Consider the following 23,003-nt stretch of genomic DNA (forward strand, 5'->3'; position numbering starts at 1 on the left):
AACACTTTGGCTGCAGTTATAAGAGCTACTGCTGGAGAAAAAAGTTAAAAACGAGGAGAAGGGAGATAAGGGATGGTACCTGGAGGCTTATCACTCTGAGATATCCTGTTCACCTTCTATCTGCCGCTGTTCTGTTCATAATTTCCCACCCACACGGCTCCTTCTCTGCACAGAGGGAGAGGGGAGGGGAAAGGCTCAGCCTCTCCCATTTGTGCAGGGGGGGGAACTGTGCACTGTGACATTGTAATAACCACAGTGAGCGAGTGCCATCTTAAGTGCATTATAGGCCCCCGGGCAATGCACAATACACAATCATGCACGAGAATAAAAATGCATTATCAGTAAGGCTAATGGTATGTGAGAGAGAGGGGCTGCAATGGTGAACCTCTGAACCTCTTTACATTACAAAGCCCCCATACCTCTGGACCCCTTTACATTACACAGCCCCCATACCTCTGAGCCCCTTTACATTACAGAGCTCCCATACCTCTGGACCCCTTTACATTACACAGCCCCCCACACTTCTGGATTCCTGGAAACCTGCGTTCCATGTACGTTTCTCGCACTACATTCAAAATGCGCTCCAGTTGTGATCTGCAGTTGGTGTCAATGTTAACTTAATGACACCATAAATGCAGATCCCAAATGTAATGCGTTTACCTGTATTGGATAGTACAGTACAGCAGTACCATGCAATCCAGTTCCTGTATAACTCTTGGTGTGGTCCAGCACAATTTCAGCCCATTCAACTGAATGGGCTGAAATTGTACTGTACCTGGAAAACATGTGAATCGCACAGGAACGCAGCTAGTTACGAGTCCTGGAGCCAAGTGATGGAAAAAGTTCTGCCACCTGGCTCCACTGACTTGCCTGGCAGGGGTGCAATAGTGTTGTCACCTAGGGCGATTGTCCTGCATGTCTAGCGGGGTGCCCTGAGTAGCTGCCCTGTGTAGCAGCCAGCATCTCTTTGAATCAGGGGTGGTGGAAAGGGTACTGCATGTGCTAGGGGACACTTTGGGAGGAGGGAGGACATGTGCTGGGGGGGAGGGGGCAGATTTTCCTAAAACGCCCCCTAGCACATGCAGTACCCTCTCCCCTCCCACACAAATCACTGCAAGTATTCATGTATATCGGCTTCCCCCACGCAAGTGTCATCGGGCTTATACTGCTGCCTGGGTGGGCCGATTTTAAGGCAGGGGCCTGGAGCTGCAGCTCCTTCAGCCCCTATGTTAATCCGGCCCTGGTCACAGGTACTCTTTATGGAGAGATCGAGGGTCTAAAAGACCCCCGATCCCTCCTTTGCACTTCAAAGTATTCAGATCGCCGTTTTCTGCGATTCTGAATACTGTATATTTTTTTAAAACCGGCGCCATTGGCAGCAAAGTAAACGGGAAGTGACGTCATGACGTCGATTCCATGGTCACGTTTGAGAGGCTGGAACAAAACTGCTCATGGCTTCGTTCCAGACTGTTACTAGCAGCTGGAGGTGGCAGATTGGTGAGCGAGCTTCCTGATGGAACAGGAGATGCGGTAAGAGTACCTGTCACAGTTCATCTGAGTACCGAGTACCTGAGAACCTGTCACAGTCCATCTGAGTACCTGAGTACCTGTCACAGTTCATCTGAGTACCCGAGTACCTGAGAACCTGTCACAGTCCATCTGAGTACCTGAGTACCTGTCACAGTTCATCTGAGTACCCGAGTACCTGTCACAGTTCATCTGAGTACCGAGTACCTGAGAACCTGTCACAGTCCATCTGAGTACCTGAGTACCTGTCACAGTTCATCTGAGTACCCGAGTACCTGTCACAGTTCATCTGAGTACCCGAGTACCTGTCACAGTTCATCTGAGTACCTGGGTGCCTGTCACAGTTCATCTGAGTACCGAGTACCTGGGTACCTGTCACAGTCCATCTGTGTGCCTGAGTACCTGTCACAGTCCACCTGAGTACCGAGTACCTGGGTACCTGTCACAGTCCACCTGATTACCGAGTACCTGGGTACCGGTCACAGTCCATCTGAGTACCTGAGTACCTGTTACAGTTCATCTGAGTACCCGAGTACCTGTCACAGACCATCTGCGTACCTGAGTACCTGTCACAGTTCATCTAAGTACCGAGTACCTGAGTACCTGTCACAGTTCATCTGAGTACCCGAGTACCTGAGCACCTGTCACAGCCCATCTGAGTACCTGTCACAGCCCATCTGAATATCTGTCACAGTTCACCTGAGTACCTGAGTACCTGTCACAGTCCATTTGAGTACCTGAGTACCTGTCACAATTCATCTGAGTACCGTCACCGCCCTTCAGAGTACCTGTCACCACTCATCAGAGTACCCGAGTACCAGTCTCCAGCCCATCAGAGTACCCGAGTACCTATCTGTAGCCCATCAGAGTACCCGAGTACCTGTCTCCAGCCCATCAGAGTACCCGAGTACCTATCTGCAGCCCATGCCTCATAGAATATACTTGGGGTGTTTTCTTTCCACAATGGGGTCATTTTGTGGGTAATTCCATTGTCTTGGCCTTCAAAAATGTAATAGGTCGTTAGGAAATTAGAGGTGTAATTTATGCTCCTAGAATGCCTGACTGTGCTCCCTGCATGTTGGGCCTCTGTATGTGGCCAGGCTGTTTAAAAGTCACACACATGTGGTATCGCCATACTCAGGAGGAGTAGCAGAATGTAATTTGGGGTGTCATTTTTGCTATATACATGCTTTAAGTTAGAAATATATTATAAACTGACCATTTTGTGTAAAAAAAAAATAAGTTTTAATTTTCTTTCCACGTTTTCCAAAGACTTGTGGAAAAAAATGAACCATTCAAAAGACTCAGTATGCCTCATAGAATAGATGTTGGGGTGTTTGCTTTCCAAAATGGGGTCATTTTGTAGAAAATTTCACTGTCCTGGTGCTCCAGGGCCTTCACAAATGTAATAGGTCATTAGGAAATTAGAGGTGTAATTTATGCTCCTAGAACCCCTGATGGTGCTCCCTGCATGTTGGACCTCTCTGTGTGGCCAGGCTGTGTAAAAGTCACACACATGTGGTATCGCCATACTCGGGAGGAGTAGCAGAATGTATTTTGGGGTGTAATTGGAAGTATGCATATGCTGTGTGTGAGAAATAACTTGTTATTATGACAATTTTGTGGAAAAAATTTAAAAAATTCTTAATTTTCCCAAGAATTGTGGGAAAAAATTACAACTTCAAAAAATTCACCATGCCTCTTACTAAATACCTTTGACTGTCTACTTTTCAAAAAGAGGTCATTTGGGAGGTATTTGTACTTTCCTGACATTTCAGGGCCTCAAGAAATGAGATAGGCCGTCAGTGCATCAGGTGTGATCAATTTTCAATGATTTGCATCATAGCTTGTAGAATTTATAACTTTCACAGAGACTAAATAATATCCACTAATTTGGGTTATTTTTACCAAAGAGATGTAGCAGTATAAATTTTGGCCCAAATTTATGAACAAAAATTACTTATTTGTAAAATTTTATCATAGAAACTAGAAAAAAGTGGTTTTTTTCACTTATGTTACAAAAAATAAAAAGCCAGTGGTGATTAAATACCACCAAAAGAAAGCTCTATTTGTATGAAAAAAAAATAATAAAAATGTTATTTGGGTACAGTGTTGCATGACTGAGTAATTGGCATTAAAAGTGTGAGTGCTGAAAGCTAAAAACTGGTCTGGGCAGGAAGGGTGCATAAATGCCCTGTATTTAAGTGGTTAAGCGCTGCATTTACTTTATTGTATTTATGTTATAGGTGTATGTATATTAACCTAAATTGTGAGCTGCTCGTATTTAATCACTGGCACTGACTTTTTTTCTTTGTCACACATATTATTGAAGTTATAAAACCCTCTTGAAGTAACAGCCAAAGTCGCAAATATAAGACAAAGAAACAACTTCCTTGCGACTTTTGTGATTTTAACATTGCAGCCTATGGCACTCATTTCGCAAACAAGACAGAAACAAAGTAGGGTAGGAATAATTTTTTTGCCGCTGCCACTTGTGTCACAGCAATTAAGATGGCACCCACTGAAATCAATTTGTTTTTACTTCTGTGTCGCACATCGCAAAAAAGTTGCATCAGAAGTTGCAGCAGTGTGAAACAGGGCTCACACTTCACGTTTCTTGACTAGCAAATAAAATGTATTATCACCCCTACACTCTCCTACTTGGTTGTAAATGCATGTATTCATTATCAAATTAATAAGAAGTGCAGAGTAGCTTTACCATACACAGACAGAATACTGGCAAAGCTAATATTTCAATATAGGAGGTAAAACTTAATACCCCTCTATAGTTTACCTTTTCACCGGTACAAAGAGTGAAGCTCAGCAGAGCCAGAGTGAGTACTGCAGGAATCTTCATCCTCATGGTGCCTCCCCAGGATCTGAGTACCCCAGCTTAACAGTGTTCCTGTATTTATACAGCTGGATGACTCATTATCTGAAGTTGTCACTTACTTTTGCCAAATACTATATGACGTATTGTAGGATGGTGGCTTTATTTCTAAGAAAAACCCAAAAGTTTGCTAATCGATCACCATCTTCCTTTTTCTGAATTTCATAACTGCTCCACTCTTTTAAAAAATCAAGTAAGACAACAACTAGCAGCATACTGTCATGCATTGAAGAAGTCATACATTCCAGAGATTAAAACATAACTAAAGGCAAAACTTTTTTAAAAGTTTTGGATAGAGTGCAGAAGGATTAGAATGCTTATCAGTTTTTATAGCCATTTTTATAGCTGTCTGTGCCCCTATTGAAAGAGGAGTATGTTTTTGGTTTTTTTTGCCCATTCATACTTACCTAGGTGGATGCAGCATGGGACCAATGCTGCATCTGTGCCCCGGCGCCTCTGCACTGAGAACCGAGCGATTGAACACCGCCGATGGCTCGGTTCTCACAGATCCCTGAGCAGAGAGCTGCTGACTGTCAATCATCAGCTCTCCTGCTCTGCTCCTTCACGCTGTTGCCTTATGAGTTATGCCCCGTACACACGGTTGGACATTGATCGGACATTCCGACAACAAAATCCTCGGATTTTTTCCTACGGATGTTGGCTCAAACTTGTTTTGCCTACACATGGTCGCACAAAGTTGTCGGAATTTCCGATCGCCAAGAACGCGGTGACGTCAAGCACGTACGACGAGACTAGAAAAGGCCGGTTCAGAACCAAGCGTAGCACCCTTTGGGCTCCTTTTGCTAATCTCGTGTTAGTAAAAGTTTGGTGAGAGACGATTCGCGCATTTTCAGACTCGTGGCTTTCAGATCGTTTTCTGCCGTTCAGTTTGTGCTTGTGGGTTTGTATCTGCTCTTCAGTGCGTGCAAGCAAGTTCCGCGTGACTTTAGTCACTGTATTCTTGTTCATTCGTTACTGGTTTTCAGGTCGCTCTTCACAGGCCTTGCTGTTCTTCAGTGCGTTCTGTTACTTCGTTCTGAGCAGCCGACCGTTTTCTAGCCATGTTTCGTATGCGTACTCCTCGTAGAGTTCGTGCTGTGCGGGGGCTTGGTGTTGGGGTCCTGACCTTGACACAAGTCCAGTCCATGAACAGGGTGGGGAGGAGTTCATGGACCAAGAATTGGTTGCTTCAGCGTGACCAGTTCTGTCATATGCCTTTGCTCCGTGAGATCCGTGAGAATAATCCTGATGATTTCAGGAACTTTCTCCGGATGACGGACCCCGTATTTCACCGTTTGTTGGCTTCGCTGACCCCCTATATCAGCAGGCAGGATACCTGCATGAGGCAAGCCATCACTCCGGAGCAGAGGTTGGTCGCTACCTTGCGGTATTTGGCCACAGGGAGAAGCCTGCAGGACCTCAAGTTCTCGACAGGCATCTCCCCCCTGGCTCTGGGGATCATTATCCCAGAGACCTGTTCTGCCATCATCCAGGTCCTACAGAAGGAGTATATGAAGGTAAGATTTTTATCCTTTTATATCACATTTTATTGTATTGAATGTTTGCTAATATATTGTATTTCTTTCCTCATTCCCTAATTACCATGATTGTAATATGCTGTGAATGTCCCCTTTGTCCTCATGCATTCTGGATTTTTATGTAATTATTATTTTAGGTCCTTCATACATATTTGCCCTTCAATAACCTCCCCAGCATGGTGTCTCCTGCCCTATATTCACCTCATGTAGTCACTTAACAATGGATTTTATCAGCTCTATAGTAGTGCTTTACCCCAAACACCCCCTAAAATGTTTGGAAATGTTATTTTTGATGTAAATTCAGGCAGAGGGCCAGAGGCTTTTTTTTGTGGTGTCCCCAAATTTTTGGGAACCCTCCCTCCCCCAACTGCTAAGTCAGCTGATCCCAATTCTCTATCCTCAATCATCTATCTGCTGACTTTGCCAAACCCATACACACTATACCCATCTCTTTACTGGTCAGATTTATGGATGAATTCCCCAAAGCATGTAGTGCAAGGGCCTGCCTGTATACTTTCCAATGGTACTGTTTCAAGTTCTTGTATCCTATTATGATCTTGATAGGTAATAGCAGAATGTCCAAATGTGCTCAAATGTGTACAGTGTGTATTTATATCTTTGTATTATGACACTTCTTACCTGTCCAGTGGGCTGCCAATAGTGTAACTAAGGAGGGGCTGTTCCAAGTAATACCCTGCATTTAGGCATTCATCTCTCAATGAAGTGAAGAGGGTTACCTGTCCAAGAGTTCCTCCCCCCTCTAATGTTAGAAATGGCCCATGAGAGGGGGGGGTGGTGAATATGATAGGTGTACCTTATACTTTGTTGTTGTTAAATTCCCCTTAATAAATGCTATCTGGAGGTTGCCCCATAATGTTTGTGTATAATCTGCTTGCCATGTTTCTGTGCAAAAATAGTAATGTTTATTGTTTTTTCCTCAACAGTTTCCTTCCACGCCACAGGAATGGCAGACTGTGGCCTCCCACTTTGCCCAGCGGTGGGACTTTCCTAACTGCGGAGGGGCAATTGATGGGAAACACGTCCACATCGTCCCACCACCCAACTCGGGGTCGTACTATTATAATTACAAGGGGTTTAATAGTATAGTGATGTTGGCGGTGGTGTCGGCTAATTACGACTTCTTGTATGTGGACGTGGGGAAGAATGGCCGGATGTCCGATGGTGGAGTGATCGCCCAGACGGAGTTCTACAGGCGTCTCCAGAATGGCAGCTTGGACTTGCCACCTCCAGAGGACAATGTTGAAGGTCTCCCATTTGTGTTCGTTGCTGATGAAGCATTTGCGCTGGGGGACCACCTGATGCGGCCATTCCCGATGAGGACCCTCACCCCGGAACAGAGGGTTTTTAATTACCGGCTGGCCAGAGCCCGAAGAGTGGTGGAGAACACATTTGGAATCCTGGCCAGCCGGTTCCGATTATTTATGACACCCATCCATATGGCGGAGTATAAACTGAACCATATAATACTTGCCTGCTGTGTTCTCCATAATTTTCTACGAAAACATTCAGCCAACTATGCTGGCTCAGTTGGGCCTGAGGCCGGAATCCCAAATACTTCAACAATGACGGCACTTGAAAGCGGCCGTCCTGGCTTGCCCTCCCTGAATGCCCGTGATGTCCGGTTACGATACCTGGAGTTCTTTGCGGGTAGGGGGGCTATCAATATGCCAGACAATATGTGACACCTTTTTCAAATAAAAAACAACCAAAAGAAATTCTGGGTGGACATTTACTGCTTGTGTTTGTTTTCGCTGACCCTGACAGAAATGTGTTGAGTGCAGAAAATGTCGTGATTGGGTAACCTTAGAAAAAACAGTGTTGGCTGGTACTTCCTAAATGCAAAAACACATTTCACTACAAGTGCACTTGCAACTGCACTGAACCTGCACTTGTAGTGCAAAGAGGATTTGCCCTCAGGAAATAACCCCCATTTGTGCATAAAACAACACACATCACCCCAAAAGTGTTGTAGTGTTGAGACAATAATCCACACATTCTTGAGTAAGGCACTTTTTTATACCTGCACAATCACATGTGCATTTACCAAAGGTTTTTAAAACAAACCAACATGTTTGTTATATAAAATGTTTGCAGTAGCATTATGAAAAATCAAAATATCCATTTCAGATAAAACAGGCCTGTGTAAAACCAACAAGAAAGCCAAAAAACTTGAACTTACAAAGTTCACATTAGTTAAAACCTGAAGGCTATATCAGACATCAGTATTTAGGAACTGGGTTTGATATAGCGTTCAGATGGGGGGAAATCACCCCTGGAAAAGCCAAATTTGGAAGATGCACACCAATTTCCAAATGTCCACATGTGCTATCTGCCATCAGGGGGGATCAAGGGACGTGTTTGGGGGGAGCAAGCCCTTCCTCAACGCTACTTTATAATTGAGGAAGGGGTTGCCCCCCCAAAACGCGTCCATTGATCTCCCGTGATGGCAGATAGCACATGTTGGCACACTGTGTGCATCCTCCAAATTTGGCTTTTATAACTAAACATAGAAAAAAGTTTGGGACCATAAAACAGGTGATTTTGTGGGGTTTAAATTCGCCCCAAAACATCAATGATGTTATTATTTTTTTGAATAACATCAGTGATTTGTTGCTGGATGTTTTGCAATTGGAGATTGCATCCCATGATCTCCCCTATCAGTATCTGGGCACTTTCAGATGTAAAGCGTTCTGGATCCCTCACATCACGATCACCTAAAAAGAGATAAAGAACAAAAAAAAAGGTCTCAAAAATCTGCCACCAGCCATCTCTTACCTGAGCCTGTGGTCGCAGACACTCACCTGTTGTGGTGCCAATCTCCACCACGTCTTCTTCTTCCTCCTGCTCTTCTTCTTGGGTTGGTGGTATTTCCCCTTCTTCCAGAGGGGGGGGCTCTGGTCTCCTGGGATGAGGAGTGACCTCCGAGTCTTTTCTCCCCTATGTAAAACAAAAATGGTATACTTAGCACACAGATATTTGATGGCAGAACTATAGAAATAGGAAACATTGCTTGGAAGTGGGGTACAATTGTCTATTTTAGCCGAGTTCCAAGATGTATATTTTTTATTGCGCTTTGTCAAGCTGCAATACTTTACCTGTTTGGTACAAGCTTCACAGATGTAGCCCCCCCTATAGTATACACTGGAGCACCTGTGTGGCCCCCTAATAAAAATGGTGTTCTTGTGTCCCACACTAGTGCTCCAGTGTCCAGATGTGAAAACAGCTGCTCAGTGTCCTCTCCTTACACACAATCTAGTTTGCATTTCATTCTAGTAACAAACCCATCTACACAAACAAATATTTGGCATCCAAGTAGGCCCCAAAAAAATGTGTGAAAATGCATATGGCCTAAACAATGGTGTTCTAGAGGCCGAAAGAAAAATGTTTGATACGAACGAATAATGTGCCCATGAACATTAAAGTTGACCTTTGGAAACGTTACAACTAATCAAAGCATATGGAGCAGAACGAACGTAATAAAGACAGAAAGAATAGGAACACAGCACAACTACTTACTTTTTTGCAGCACTCTCCGGATCTTTCGGTACTGCTCTGGCTCTCTCAACTTCAGGTCCGACCACCGCTTCCTGAGCTGATCTTTAGACCTTCGTACCCCGAAATTCCGCTCGAGACTCCTGACCACTTTCGCCATGATTTTGGCCTTTCGGATGTTGGGGTGTGGGTAAGGCCCATATTTTCCGTCATAGTCGGACTTCCTCATGATGTCGACCATCTCCAACATCTCCCCAAACGACATATTTGTGGCCTTAAAACGTCTCCTACTGGATCGGGACGTGCCTGGATCCGCCCTTTCCTCCTCCTCCTCCTCCTCGTTGCTACAATTAGCCCGCACCTGCTGTATGTCCGCCATCATGCTCTTCCCCCACTGCGCCGAACGAAAAGGGGCGGGAAATACACTAGAAAGAACGTCAGGGGCGGGCGGAGTTACACGCATGCGCAGTGTATATAAAGCGTAACACGCGTGCGTATTACGTTTGATCTGTGAGCGGAGGAAGGAGCATTGAACGCGGCGATCGTAAGAACGAAGGTAAGAGACAAACTTGGGCCTATACTGCTTCTATAGATTGAGGCCTATATTGTAACAAGATTAGGAGAGTTTGGTGTGACATTAGGCTTTGTCTTGTGTTGTGTCTTGCAGTGAACATGGATATGGTACTGGAAGATCAGGACTTCATTTCAGTCTTCATAGAGATGCTAAGGGAGCTGCCCTGTCTGTGGGAGATTAAACACCCCCATTACAAGAACCAAATAAAGAGGAAGGCAGCACTGGAGCAATTGTGTGAAATTGTGAAGCAGGTGATCCCCACGGCAGACATCCTCTATATAAGATTTTATTAAGATTTTCATTGGTGGCCTGAGGAGCACATATCTGAGGGAGCGCCAGAAAGTCCTTGATTCGCAGAGATCCGGAGCAGCAGGTGCCATCTATGTCCCCAGGATGTTGTACTACGACAGGCTGCACTTTCTGGCAGGCCAGACTGAACCCAGGTCATCACTCTCAAGTCTTCCTTCCACGCTTCCTTCCCCCCTGACTGAGGCTTCTGATGCCCAACCTGGGCCTTCCAGGCCGCATGTGGAGGAGCCCAGATTGAGCCAGGTATAGCATTCCTCTAAATATTTCTGCTTGTCCAATCAATGATGTTACCTAGATGTTAGTTGGGAGTAATAATTTAGGATTGTGATTGATGATGCAAAAACTAAAACCATGTCCCTTTTTCATACACAGGGAAGTCTCAGCCAGGAGGTGGCTGATCTGCAGGTCCCTCCACCCCCCCTGGAAAGAGAAAGTGGCAGCAGGAGGAGTAGCCTAGAGGAGGCGGCTATCAGATTTTTTTGTAGGGCTACAGAGGTCCTGGGAGCACCACACACCAGGCAGGAGAACCTTGCGGCATTCATTGCCTATAAAATGCAGAGGATGGAGGAGGGCCAAAAAGCCATGTGCGAGGCCCTCATATCAGAGGCTCTGGTGAAAGGTGTGAGGGGCCAACTTACACCTCACACACAGCTTTGGGATGGTCCTCCTCCTCCTCCTGCAGGTCCTACTCCTCCTCCAGGTCCTACTCCTCCTCCTGCCACATCTCCTACTGCACAGCCACAGCCCGGAAGGAAGTGTGAAAGGAAGACCAGAGAGTGAGGACCCTGGATCCAGTCTGGTCGGCCAAAAGATGCAGCCTCTTGTGGTACCACAGCCTGGGGACACTGATGTCATCTGCTGCTATCCGGATCTTTGTGAATCCCGGACCAGACTGCCCTCCCTTACATATGGACTCCTCAGGCCACCAATTTTGAGGTTTAAGAATTGATGTCTGCCGTGGGGGTCCCAGGCTTCACTAATTTCTCCTGTTGATCCAGTGTTGCCTTCCTCCTTGTTTGGTTCTGATACCTTAATAAAGGATTTTTGTTTTGAATTATACTCTCCTATGTGTTTTACTTCAAAAATGACAGTTGGTTTGTGAGGATTCAGGTACATTTCTAATATACAATGTGAAATGAACAAGGGATACCAACAACAAAAAATCTCATGGAGATTAAATAATAAAAGATATCAATGGTGTTGGGGTAACTTGACACACAAAACACACACAAAAATATTCTGGAGTAAAAATAAAAATAACATTGAACAAAGATCAGCCTTGGAAAAAATCCAAACATTAACGAAAAAAAAAGGCTCAAAAACAAAAAAAAAATAAATAAATAAAACTGTCAGATGTGACAACTAATAACAATATATTGAGGGAATCCCACTAAAAAAACACAAATCAAACTTTGTGAGAAGTGTGTGTGAATATGAGCAGCAAAACGACTTAATTCTTGTCACATTATAAAGAAGAAGAGAGTGCGCTGTATTAAACCATTTTTTACATTGCAGCGTGACGAAAGTGCTTTATCCATTACGAACGCTAAATTTACCAGAACGAGCTGTCCCGTGTCGGAATTTCTTCTGAGCATGCGTGGCACTTTGTGCGTCGGAACAGGCCACACACGGTCGGAATTGACGCGATCGGATTTTGTTGTCGGAAAATTTTATCTCCTGCTGTCCAACTTTGTGTGTCGGAAAATCCGATGGAAAATGTCCGATGACGCCCACACACGGTCGGAATTTCCGACAACACGCTCCGATCGGACATTTTCCATCGGAAAATCCGACCGTGTGTACGGGGCATTTATGTGAAATCTCCATTAATAGCTGTAAAATATTGTAATTATGAATATATTTCTGCGGGCGGGGGGCTTATCGGAATCTGGAAGTCCCTTTTAACAAGGGGACCCCCAGATCCCGGCCTCCCCCTGTGTGAATTTGTAACGGGTAACCCTACTATTTCACAAAAAAGTGTCAAAATGGTAAAAAAAGACAAGACACAGCTTGGGACAAGCCCTTTCTTAAAAAATAAAAATGTCCCTCTATGTAAGTTCATACCGCCCGACGGACCGAAAAAAAAAAACACAACCGGTTTAGGGTCACCTGGTTACGTCACCGGGTGGCCCCACCCTCAGTTATATAAGAACTGTCACACGAAGACGCGTCAGTCGGCGGGAGCCTCTCATGGAGGCGGATCGGTCGCGGCTTTTATTTTTTATTTTTCACTCCGTCAGGCCGTGTGAACTTACATTGTGGGACATTTTTTTTTTTTTTAATAAAGGACTTGTCCCACGCTGTGTCTTGTCTTTTTACCATTTTGACACTTTGTTTGTGAAATGGTAGGGGTACTTGTACCCGTTACCAATACACATGAGGGGGAGGCCGGGATCTGGGGGTCCCCTTGTTAAAGGGAGCTTCCAGATTCCGATAAGCCCCCCGCCCGCAGACCCCCACAACCACCGGGCAAGGGTTGTGGGGATGAGGTGACAGGTTGATGGGGACAAGGGCTACCCTAAAGTGCCCTCCCCCTGCTGAAGGAATGTGGCCTGGTACGGTTCAGGAGGGGGGCTGCTCTCTCTCTGGTATGGACTTTGGGGGGGACCCCTACGCCATTTTCTTTTTAAATTTGGCGCAGGGTTCCTCTTAATTTCTATATCAGACCTGAAGGGCCTGGTATGGATTTTAGGGGGACCTCCATGCAATTATTGGTTTGGGGTTCCCTTTAATATTCATACCAGACCCAAAGGGCCTGGTAATGGACTGGGGGATCCTATGCTCTTTTTTTCAATGAGTTTTGTCCATATTGCCAAGATCCGACAATTCATTACAGCCGCGATCAGTTTTAAATGACAATTTTTCCTTTAGAAATGTCATTTTGCTGTGGTACTGGTCTAAACACGGGAAAAATGTGCCACTTTGCAGGCATACTATAGACATCCCCCAGACACAATATTTAAAGGAATATTTAATTTGTATTGTTTCACTTTAAGCATTAAAAAAAAAATCACTGCTCCCAAAAAAAAAACGTCCGTTTAAAAAAAAAAAATTTGCATTGATACATGTCCCCTGGGGCAGGACCCAGGTCCCCAAACACTTTTTATGATAATAACTTGCATATAAGCCTTTAAAATTAGCACTTTTGATTTTTTCATGTTCGTGTCCCATAGATTTTAACGGTGTTCTGCCAAATTTTTTGCCTGTTCACATGTTCTGCTGCGAACAGAGGATCCCATTGTATATTTAAACAATGGGACCCAAACTTCATTGTTCTACACATATTCACTTTAAAGGATCCCATGTTTGGATATGCAATGAAGGCAGGCCAACCTGCAATCAATACTTAACTTCCCGGGAAAAGGTCAAGTTAATCTCCTGCTCAGAATAGTAACAAGGATTTGCATTAAAGGGGGCTGACTTATGCAAAGTATAAGGAATTGGAGAAGTAGCCAGTCCTTTACCAGGAATAGGGAAGCCCACCAATCAGAGCCATGCCATGCCAACCAATGAGGCATCAGCCAGTAATGATATACACAGGCTAGATGGGAGGGAAACACACACTCTATGGCAGAGCAGTCACGTGAATGGAACCTCTATGGGAATGGTAAATATGGGAAATCTCCCTTGTACTTGTATCTAAATATGTTGGTCTTAAGTCTTATGTCCTACTGTTTGTAGATTAATGTTTTAAGGAATATACTTTGTATTCCTTCATATTCCTTTTCCTTCGTATTCCTTTTACCCTTTCCCCGTACAAATAAATAGGTAGATTGTGCGTATTAGTCTAGGCCTACTTTACTATATACCAATACATTTTGGTTATTGTGTTAAAGCTTTCACTCTTGGTCAAAAAACTCTCATTTAACCCAGATCATATCTAAGAGATATTAAATCTCAAATATAGTAAACGGGTAATATAAATTGCGACCAACGAAGGGACGGAAAAATTTGGTGGTCTCTTTCAGCAATATCTCAAGGGGTTGCAATATCTACAAAAGGCACACTTTGAAAGGGTTTTCATTTGAATGCTAAAAATGAACATTGGGTGCTCTATGTGCTCAATATAGAAATGGGCTATAAGAAATAGCGGTTTTGTACAGTTTGTAATCAATAGGGAGCCTAATGTTAGTATACTGAGGAACACACAACTTATGTCAAAAGCTAAATATAATATAGAATTTGTACATGAGGAGTCCAGATGCATTAGAAGGAGATGAAAAGAGCGGTTGCCCACTGTTTCTATGCATGAAGATTCAGTCTATCTAACATTTTTTGAAAGAGGTTTCCTGCAGCAGATGTGCATGCATGTATGCATATCAACAGGAATTGAGAGCACAGCACAAAAGATGGATACGGTGGACAGTCTTTAGAAAATGTGCTACTTGTAGCTAACAATATTGACAAACTATTGCCAGGAGTGCACATAACATTTCATTGAGTTAATGTCTTGCAACAATGTAAATTGCTGGTAATTGCCAACTCCAGAGATCAGGTTAAAGTTTTACTATTAACAGTTAACTTAGACACATGTTCTTTCCTGCCAGACTATGGTAAAGAAGAAAGAGCAGATTACAATGAAACTGTAGATGAATTGCTAAACATATTATATGCCTTTGACCTAGGCTTAATAGCAGCGTCTAGAACAAAAACAGGAAAATATTGGAGAATCCATTTCTTTATGCACACAGGCTATGGTCAGCTTACTATGTATGCAAACGGAGAAATGGACACAGAGAGGACCCAGAGTACAAAACCCTCCTAATATCTAATGCCCATCCAAAATTTAAAATAAAATGTGGATTTTTGATAAATACTCTTAAAGATTCATATCAACACATAATGTTGCACAAATATTTTCATGTAGTCAGAAGGTCTAATTCTGTGAAATCAAAGATATATCACCAGAGTAGAAACAATACCTGTTTAGCAGGTCACACTACAGAAGAATTGGTCACCTTTTCAAACAGAAAGAGATACCATTACAATGCCTCCAAAGATAAGGTCTATAGGCCTGGCCCTGCAGTTACTAGTCAGAGGCAAATAAACTCATGCATCCCTTTGAATGTAAATTCCATGGAAAGCGATGTCAGATTACAGCACAGGAGGTCGGTTCTGAAAGAACTTAAGTTAATTACCACAATTACCTCTTGAAAATGAGATTGAACTACCGAAGTTGCATATCCATAATTGGGAAAATACCAAATAATGGAAACATCACAACATGTTCTTAAGGTAAAATATGAAGCATGCCATGCAGATGTGGTATAGGGTAGAAAAGAACTGAAAGAAATAAAACAATCTTTTGATCAAATTGGTAAGGTCCCACAGAAAACCGTCTGTTCCATTCCAACAGAAAATACAGGAGGGAGGCCCAACCTATTTATATTTTCTGCTAGGACTTCCCCTTACTGGGAACAGGGCCGTCTTTAACACAGGGCAAAAGGGGCAGCTGCCCTGGGCCCTGTCTTTGTTGTGGGGCCAAAAGCAGCTGCCTCATACTTGACAACTATCCAAGTTTAAATTCCCTTGTCCCTTGAACTTTTCCTTGTCAAAAGAAGTTTATTGAGTATACAATGTTATAAAGATACATAAAGTAAGTTTACAAGGATCTATAAAGTAAGCTCATTGTTTTACAGTAGGGTTTATATAGGTAAATATCATGAAATTTCAAATATTAAACATTGGGTTCACGTAAACATAAATTAAAGATATATATCATTTCCTTAGTTACTTTTGTAGGTATTTAAATGATTTATACCTACTATACATATTGTTTACAAGTAGAGTGCATATAGGTCAAATAAATTCTGATAATGAGCTTTAATTGTAAGGTGGAGAAAAGGAAAGAGAAAGAAGAAAAAGGGTTGAAAGGTAGAGGTATGGTCCACAAGGTTGTCTCGCTCGTCAGTTTATTATTCTTTTTAGTTCTCTTTGAAGCCTTAGAATGGGTGTCTCTGTAAGTCATTTAATCTGTTACCATGGCAACAGGACAGAGTCATTGAAGTTTGACAGGAACTGTTGTTTTATCCAAGGATGCCAAAGTTTTTCAAATTTTGGAATTTGATTTTGATCGATGGCTACCATCTTAGCATGGGACATTGTATTATTCATTCTGTGAATTGTTTCTGCTAGTACCAATGTAGGAGATTTCCATGCCTTGGCCACTGTTTGTTTTGCAGCCGTTATTAGTTGGATCATAAGTTTGAATTGAGAGAGTGTTAACCATTCCGGTTTTAGATTAAGTAAAGTTAAATATGGATCTGGTTGTATTATATTTTTAAATATTTTAGATGCAATCACGAAGACTTCCTTCCAGAAGGTTTGGATTACTGGGCACGTCCACCATATGTGTAAATATGTGCCTATTTCTGGGCATCCTCGAAAACAAAGAGTTGAGGTATTAGGTGAATATTTTGCCACTCTAGCGGGTACAAGGTACCAGCGAGTTAGGACCTTATCATTTGTCTCCAGTGCTAAGATGTTGGGTGAAGATGACTTAGATGTGAGCCATATGTTAGACCAGTCTGTGTCTTCTAAAGTTCGTCCCAGGTCCTCCTCCCACCTCTGAACGTAAGAGGGTCTATTAAGATTTGCTACTCCATATAATTGATTATAAAGTGATGAAATTGTACCTTTAGCAAATAGATCTTTTGTACAGATTGATTCAAAAATGGATAATTGGGATGATGGTGTATCCCCCTTTAGGAATGGTGTATAGAAATTTTTGATTTGGAGATATCTAAATATCTCAGAGTTTGGTAGATCATATTTTTCTCTAAGCGATGGGAATGAAAGGAATGATTTAGATGCTATGAAGTCATTTAGTGTCTGAATGCCTGATGTTGTCCAAGCTTTAAAAGAATTTGGGTAGATCCATGCCGATAAAAGGCCGGATTTCTGATAAAAGAAAGGAGAGGATTGTGTGGAGATTGTAACTGATATTTGGTTTTTAGTTTATCCCAGAGAGATAAGAAGTGTTTAGTTATGGGATTATGAATTTTAAAGCGGTCTTTAGGATCAAGCCATAATAAATTTGATATTAATAGAGGGTCATTTTCTGAAGCCTCTATAAATACCCATAATGGGATTTCCTGTTTTGCATGGTATTTGGACAGACTGGCCAAATGTGCTGCTCTGTAGTAGTTAGTAAAATTAGGGTATCCCAGGCCTCCTTTATTTTTGGGAAGATGTAGTGTGTGTATAGGTATACGTGGTTTAGAAGAGCCCCATATAAATGAAGTTGCTCTTTTTTGTACTATTCTCAAAAAATAGAAAGGAATTGGAATAGGGAGGACTATGAATAGATAAAGCAATTTGGGTAGAATAGTCATTTTGATTGCATTAATCTTCCCTATCCAGGATAAAGGAAGTTGCGACCATTGTTTTATTAGATTTGTGATCTGTCTTAATACAGGAGGATAATTGGTTGAGAATAAGTCAGAATGAGATGCTGTTAAATGAATTCCAAGATATGGGATTGATTTTTCTGCCCATGTGAATGGGAGTGCAGCCCTAGCCGGGATCAATTCCATGTTTGTGAGTGAAATATTAAGCACTAGGCATTTCTTAGGATTAATCATAAGGCCGGATAGGGCTGCAAATCCATCAAGAGCTGGTATTAAGTTAGGACCAGAGACCTGTGGTGATGATAGAAAAAGTAATATATCGTCTGCAAATATACATAATTTGTGTGTAATACCTCCTACTTCAATGCCAGTTATAGTTTGGTTTGTTCTGATGTATTGGGCCATGGGTTCGAGTATAAGGGCAAATAATAAGGGAGATAATGGGCAACCCTGTCGGGTACCTCTTTCGATATTAAAGGCTTCAGATTTGTATCCAGCATATTTTATATAGGCTTTGGGTTTATTATATAATGCTTTGATCCATGTTAAAAAGTGGGGTCCAAAACCCCATTTTTGTAATGAATATTGCATATATTGCCAGGATACTGTGTCAAATGCCCTCTTAATATCGAGAGATAGAAAACATAAAGGGATTTTCCGTTTTTTAGCAATATGTGCCAATAACACTGCCCTGCGTATATTATCGCCTGCCTGTCTATTTGGCATGAAGCCTACTTGATCTCTATGTATTAATTTTCCTATAATGCTATTGAGGTGTTTTGCTATTATTTTTGCTAATAATTTAATATCGAGGTTTAACAGAGAGATAGGCCGATAATTCACACAGGAAGTATCATCAGAAAGGGGTTTTGGGATCATACAAACAATTGCCATTAGTGTTTCTTGCCGAAAAGAATGTCCATCTAGAAGTTTGTTAAAAGTTTCAGTGAGAATGGGAGAGAGTATTTCTGAGAATGTTTTATAGTATAAAGCCGAGTAGCCGTCTGGGCCTGGTCTTTTGTTAAGTTTTAGGTCTTTTATGGCGTTAGCAACTTCATCTATAGTTATAGGCTCATCCAAACTGCTTTTTTGATTCTGAGATAACTCAGGTAAGGTTATTTTTGAGAAGAAGGATTCAGCTTCTGTAGGATTAAATTCATTGTTTGTCTTGTATAAAGTTGCGAGATGTGAGTGAAATTTATGGACTATTTTAACTGGATTACAAGTGTAAACATTTTTTGATAATTTCAAACGTATTGGTTTGAAAGATTTGTTAGTTGAATTTAATGCCCGAGTCAAATATGTACCTGGTTTGTTTGTATTCATGTAGAAATTGTGTTTGGAGCGTTTGAGGGATTTATCAACTGATTCAGTGAGAAATAGATCGTATTCCAATCTAGATTTTTCCAGATGAGATTTTGTACTCTGAGATGGATTATCTTGAAATGATATGTAGGCTGCATTAAAATTGAGTTCTAGTATTTTTGCTAGATTTTTGCGTTCCCGTTTAAATAGTGCCATTTGTCTTTGTATTGTACCACGCAAGACAGGCTTATGAGCTTCCCACAGTGTTATTGGGGAGATGTCTGTTGTATTATTAATTGATATGTATTCCTTTAAAGCTTGTTCAATGGCCATCTGATGTAGTGGGTGTTTGAGCATTATGTCCGGTAAGTACCACGTTGGGTCATGCGCTTTTGGTATGGCTGAGGCTATAGTAGTGTATACTGCATTATGGTCAGACCACGGAATCGGAATTATATCTGATGCAATCATTTCTGGTATCATTCCTATTGTTAGAAAAATATGATCTATTCTGGTGAAGGTTTGATGAGGGTGCGAGAAATAAGTGAATTTCTTTTTCATTGGGTTACTTTCTCTCCATGAATCTACCAGATTGTATTTGGAAAGAAGTTGAGAAAAAGGTAATCTAGAGGTTATTTTGGATGGTGTAAAAGGTGATTTATCTAGAAATGGGGGGAGGACCTGGTTCGAATCCCCACACATTATCACTGTTCCTATTTTGTGTGTATTAATCACTTGTAATATATGTGAGAGGAATGGTGTAGGTTGTTTGTTAGGAGCGTAGTAGGAAATCACCGTGATTGCTGTATCCATTATATAACCCATGAGTATCAGGTATCTACCTTCTGGGTCTTTAATTTCTGATGATAAGGTGAATGGTGTGGATCGGTGAAATGTAATTAGAGTTCCCCTTTGCTTGGTACAGGCAGAAGCCGTGTAAATTTGTTGATAAAAAGGAGAAATATATTTTGGAGTAGAATCTTTGGTGAAGTGTGTTTCTTGGAGGCATACTATGTGAGCCTTCTTGTTATGGAAAGTACGGAAGGCTTTGGTCCTTTTTTGAGGGACATTTATTCCCTGAACATTCAGGGAAAGTATATTCAGTGGTGCCATGGCAATAGATCAAATAGTTTTGACTTACTTTTTGTTATGCAGAGCTGACTGCGCAGATCAACCTGTGTGGACTGAAGAGATGAATAGATAGAAAAGAAACCAGTGAATTCTGGAGTAAAGAGTAAACAAAAAACATATGAGATTAGATGATACATTGTATAAATTATTTTTTGCAAGTAATCACAATTTACCCGTGAAAGAGAATAAATATCTCTCTCAGGGGAATAAGTGCCTTCGTCACACTCCCACATAATATGGTTGGGAGAATGAGGAGGGCTAATGGGGGTACACGGATCTTCCGCTTACAGGAGAGAAGTGCTATGTCAAAAGACATCAAAATGATGTTTCATTAATTGGAGTGCAGAATATAGTTTTTGTTGAAATTATTTATTCCAGGGTGGTTGTATATGGTTAGTCTTGCCCTAGGCTAAATAATTCAGTTAGAAAGGTACTGTTAATAACTTTGGTATTGATGAAGATAGTTTGAATTATTTTGGGATTTTAACCCTTTTAGAGTAAACAATTACATATTTTATTCATATGTAACTGTTTAGATATGTTAACTCATAAAATTGAGGTTGTATTGCTTCAGATTAGAATAAACAAAAACATAATTCTAGGAACTAGTTAGGTAATAGTATATTTGTTTTAAGAAAAGAAAGAAAAAGCTTCCATTACTTCTGGATTATTGAACATATTTGTCCTAAAAAGTAATAAATCTATTGTTATTACCTGATAATATATAACTGAACAAGAATTTCCTTATTTCACTTATATATTCTAAGGCTATATGAATCAGAAGTAATAAGAAATATAACTGGAATGTAACATGATCCCACACAGTGTGTGACTATCAGAATGCAGTTACATTCAGTTATAAATATAGGTTTTTTTATAGAGAACCATCTCTTAGTATAATAAATGAAGAGATATCAGGAATTAGGATGTCAGTCCATTGAATCTTCTTGGTCCATGGATGATGTGGCATAACGGCCTCTTTTGTGAGAATGATGATTCCCATTTTGTTCTGAAATTTTCTGGGTGCTGCCTGAAGGTGAAGATGACGCCATTCTTCTGCGTGTGGGAGTGTTGCTGCTTGTGGGTTCTGTCAGATTTAATTTTAAAAGGGTTTGTTGTAGTTCATCTGCTGATCTGCTTCTGTAAATTGTACCTTGGTAGTTAAATCTGACTGAACAGGGGAAGCCCCATTGATACATAATGTTGTGGCGTTGCAGTTCCATTAGTTGGGGTTTCATGGATCGTCTTTTAGTAATAGTAAGTTGGGATAGGTCAGCAAAAATTTGATAATTGTGTCCTTGAAAATTAAGTTCCTTTTTTTCTCTTGCAGCAATTAGTATTTGTTCTTTCGTTCTGTAATAATGAAATTTTGTGATTATATCACGTGGGGGTCCATCTTTCTTTTTGGCTGTGAGGGCTCTGTGTACTCTGTCCAGTTCTAAACGTTCAATAGGGATATCTGGCTTTAGTTCTTGTAATAGAGCAGTAATAGTAGATTGCAGGTCTGTCACAGTTTCAGGTATTCCCCTTATGCGCAAGTTTGAACGTCTGGCTCTATTTTCGTAATCTTCGAGCTTAGTTTGAAGTATTAAATTCTCTTTTTTTAATTGTTCCAATTCTGTTATATTTTCTTGGGTTGTAATTTCAATTTCATCCATTTTTATTTCTAAGGCTGCGGTGTGGTTTCCCAGCTCTCTTATTTCCTTGGTTAGGCTTTTTGTTATTTGGTCTGAGGTTTGTTTTAAAGCCTTATGAAGCATCTTTTCAAATTGTAATAATATTACTGGGGATACTGAGGAGGCTTGTGGAGAAGTTTGTGAGAGGATTTGTTCTGTATCTGACTCAAATGGAGAGTCTTGCTGTGACATTTTCTGTCTGTGAGAGCGCCCTGATGCTGTATATTGTGAGGTGACTGGAGCTGCTTCAGCTGCAGTGAGTGCCTGTGAGCTCTTTGTGAGGTGATTTTTATTTCTGCCACAGTTTCCTCCCAGTACCATATTTCCTGCCCAAACTTTCACAGTTTGTTCCCTGGGGCAAAAAGGTTCAAATGGATACCTTTTGAGCCTGCAGGCTCCGCTTTGTCCTTCTCTTCTCTCCTCAGCGGTGTGGAGCTCTAACAATGCATGTCTGCTCCGCTAGGCTCCGCCTCCTGCCCCTCCGTCCCTTGAACTTTTAATCCCTTGCTGTGCCCTGATATCTCAGTGTAAAGTGCTGCTACTAATACTGCCCAGCTCTGCCCTATTGTTGTGTACAGATGACTCACCTGCAGACCCTGTGTTTACATGTAAATAACCGGAATTCATATGTAAATAGCAGCAGCATTCATATGTAAATAGCTGCATCCGGCAGCATAGATATGTAAATAAAGGCAGCATTTATATTTATATCTTGCCCCCTGCAGTGAGGAGATGATGTGATGTAACCTCTAGCAACCAATCAGTGAGCAGTATTACTGTACAGTTATCTCTAGCAACCAATCTACAAGCAGAAATAATGTGCTGTAACATCTAGCAACAAATCAGTGAGCCGTAATGTGTGCTGTAGGCTCTAGCAACCAGTCAGTAAGTGGTAATGATACACTGTAACCTCTGGCAACCAATCACAATCGCTGCCTGATCTGATACAGTAAACTGCTTTTAAGTCTAGCTGCTATTTATTGTATGTCTCAGAGCAGGTGGAAAGCAAAATTGTATGGGGGGATGGGGGGAATGGGGGCAAAAAAACTTTGCCCAGGGTCCAATCAGTATTAAAGACAGTCCTGACTGGGAACAAAACTTAAATATAAGCAATGTAGAAACAGCGAAAGAAATATCAGATCTAATGTGTCATTCAAAATGTCTATGATCTGAGTAATTTATTTTCACCAG

The 23,003-nt window shown here is 41.6% G+C and overlaps 1 protein-coding gene across 1 annotated transcript in view; it reads right to left on the reverse strand.

Moving 5' to 3' along the window:
* Window positions 1-4,466, reverse strand: part of LOC141124145 (avidin-like) — a 28,835-nt gene extending 24,369 nt beyond the window's left edge. The window contains exon 1 of the mRNA XM_073612252.1: window positions 4,322-4,466. Within this exon, the coding sequence (XP_073468353.1) occupies window positions 4,322-4,390 (69 nt within the window). The 5' untranslated portion in view covers window positions 4,391-4,466. The remainder of the gene's footprint in view (window positions 1-4,321) is intronic.
* Window positions 4,467-23,003: the final 18,537 nt, after the last annotated feature.

The sequence above is a fragment of the Aquarana catesbeiana genome, linkage group LG01, assembly GCF_042186555.1.
Source record: "Aquarana catesbeiana isolate 2022-GZ linkage group LG01, ASM4218655v1, whole genome shotgun sequence".
NCBI lineage: Eukaryota > Metazoa > Chordata > Amphibia > Anura > Ranidae > Aquarana > Aquarana catesbeiana.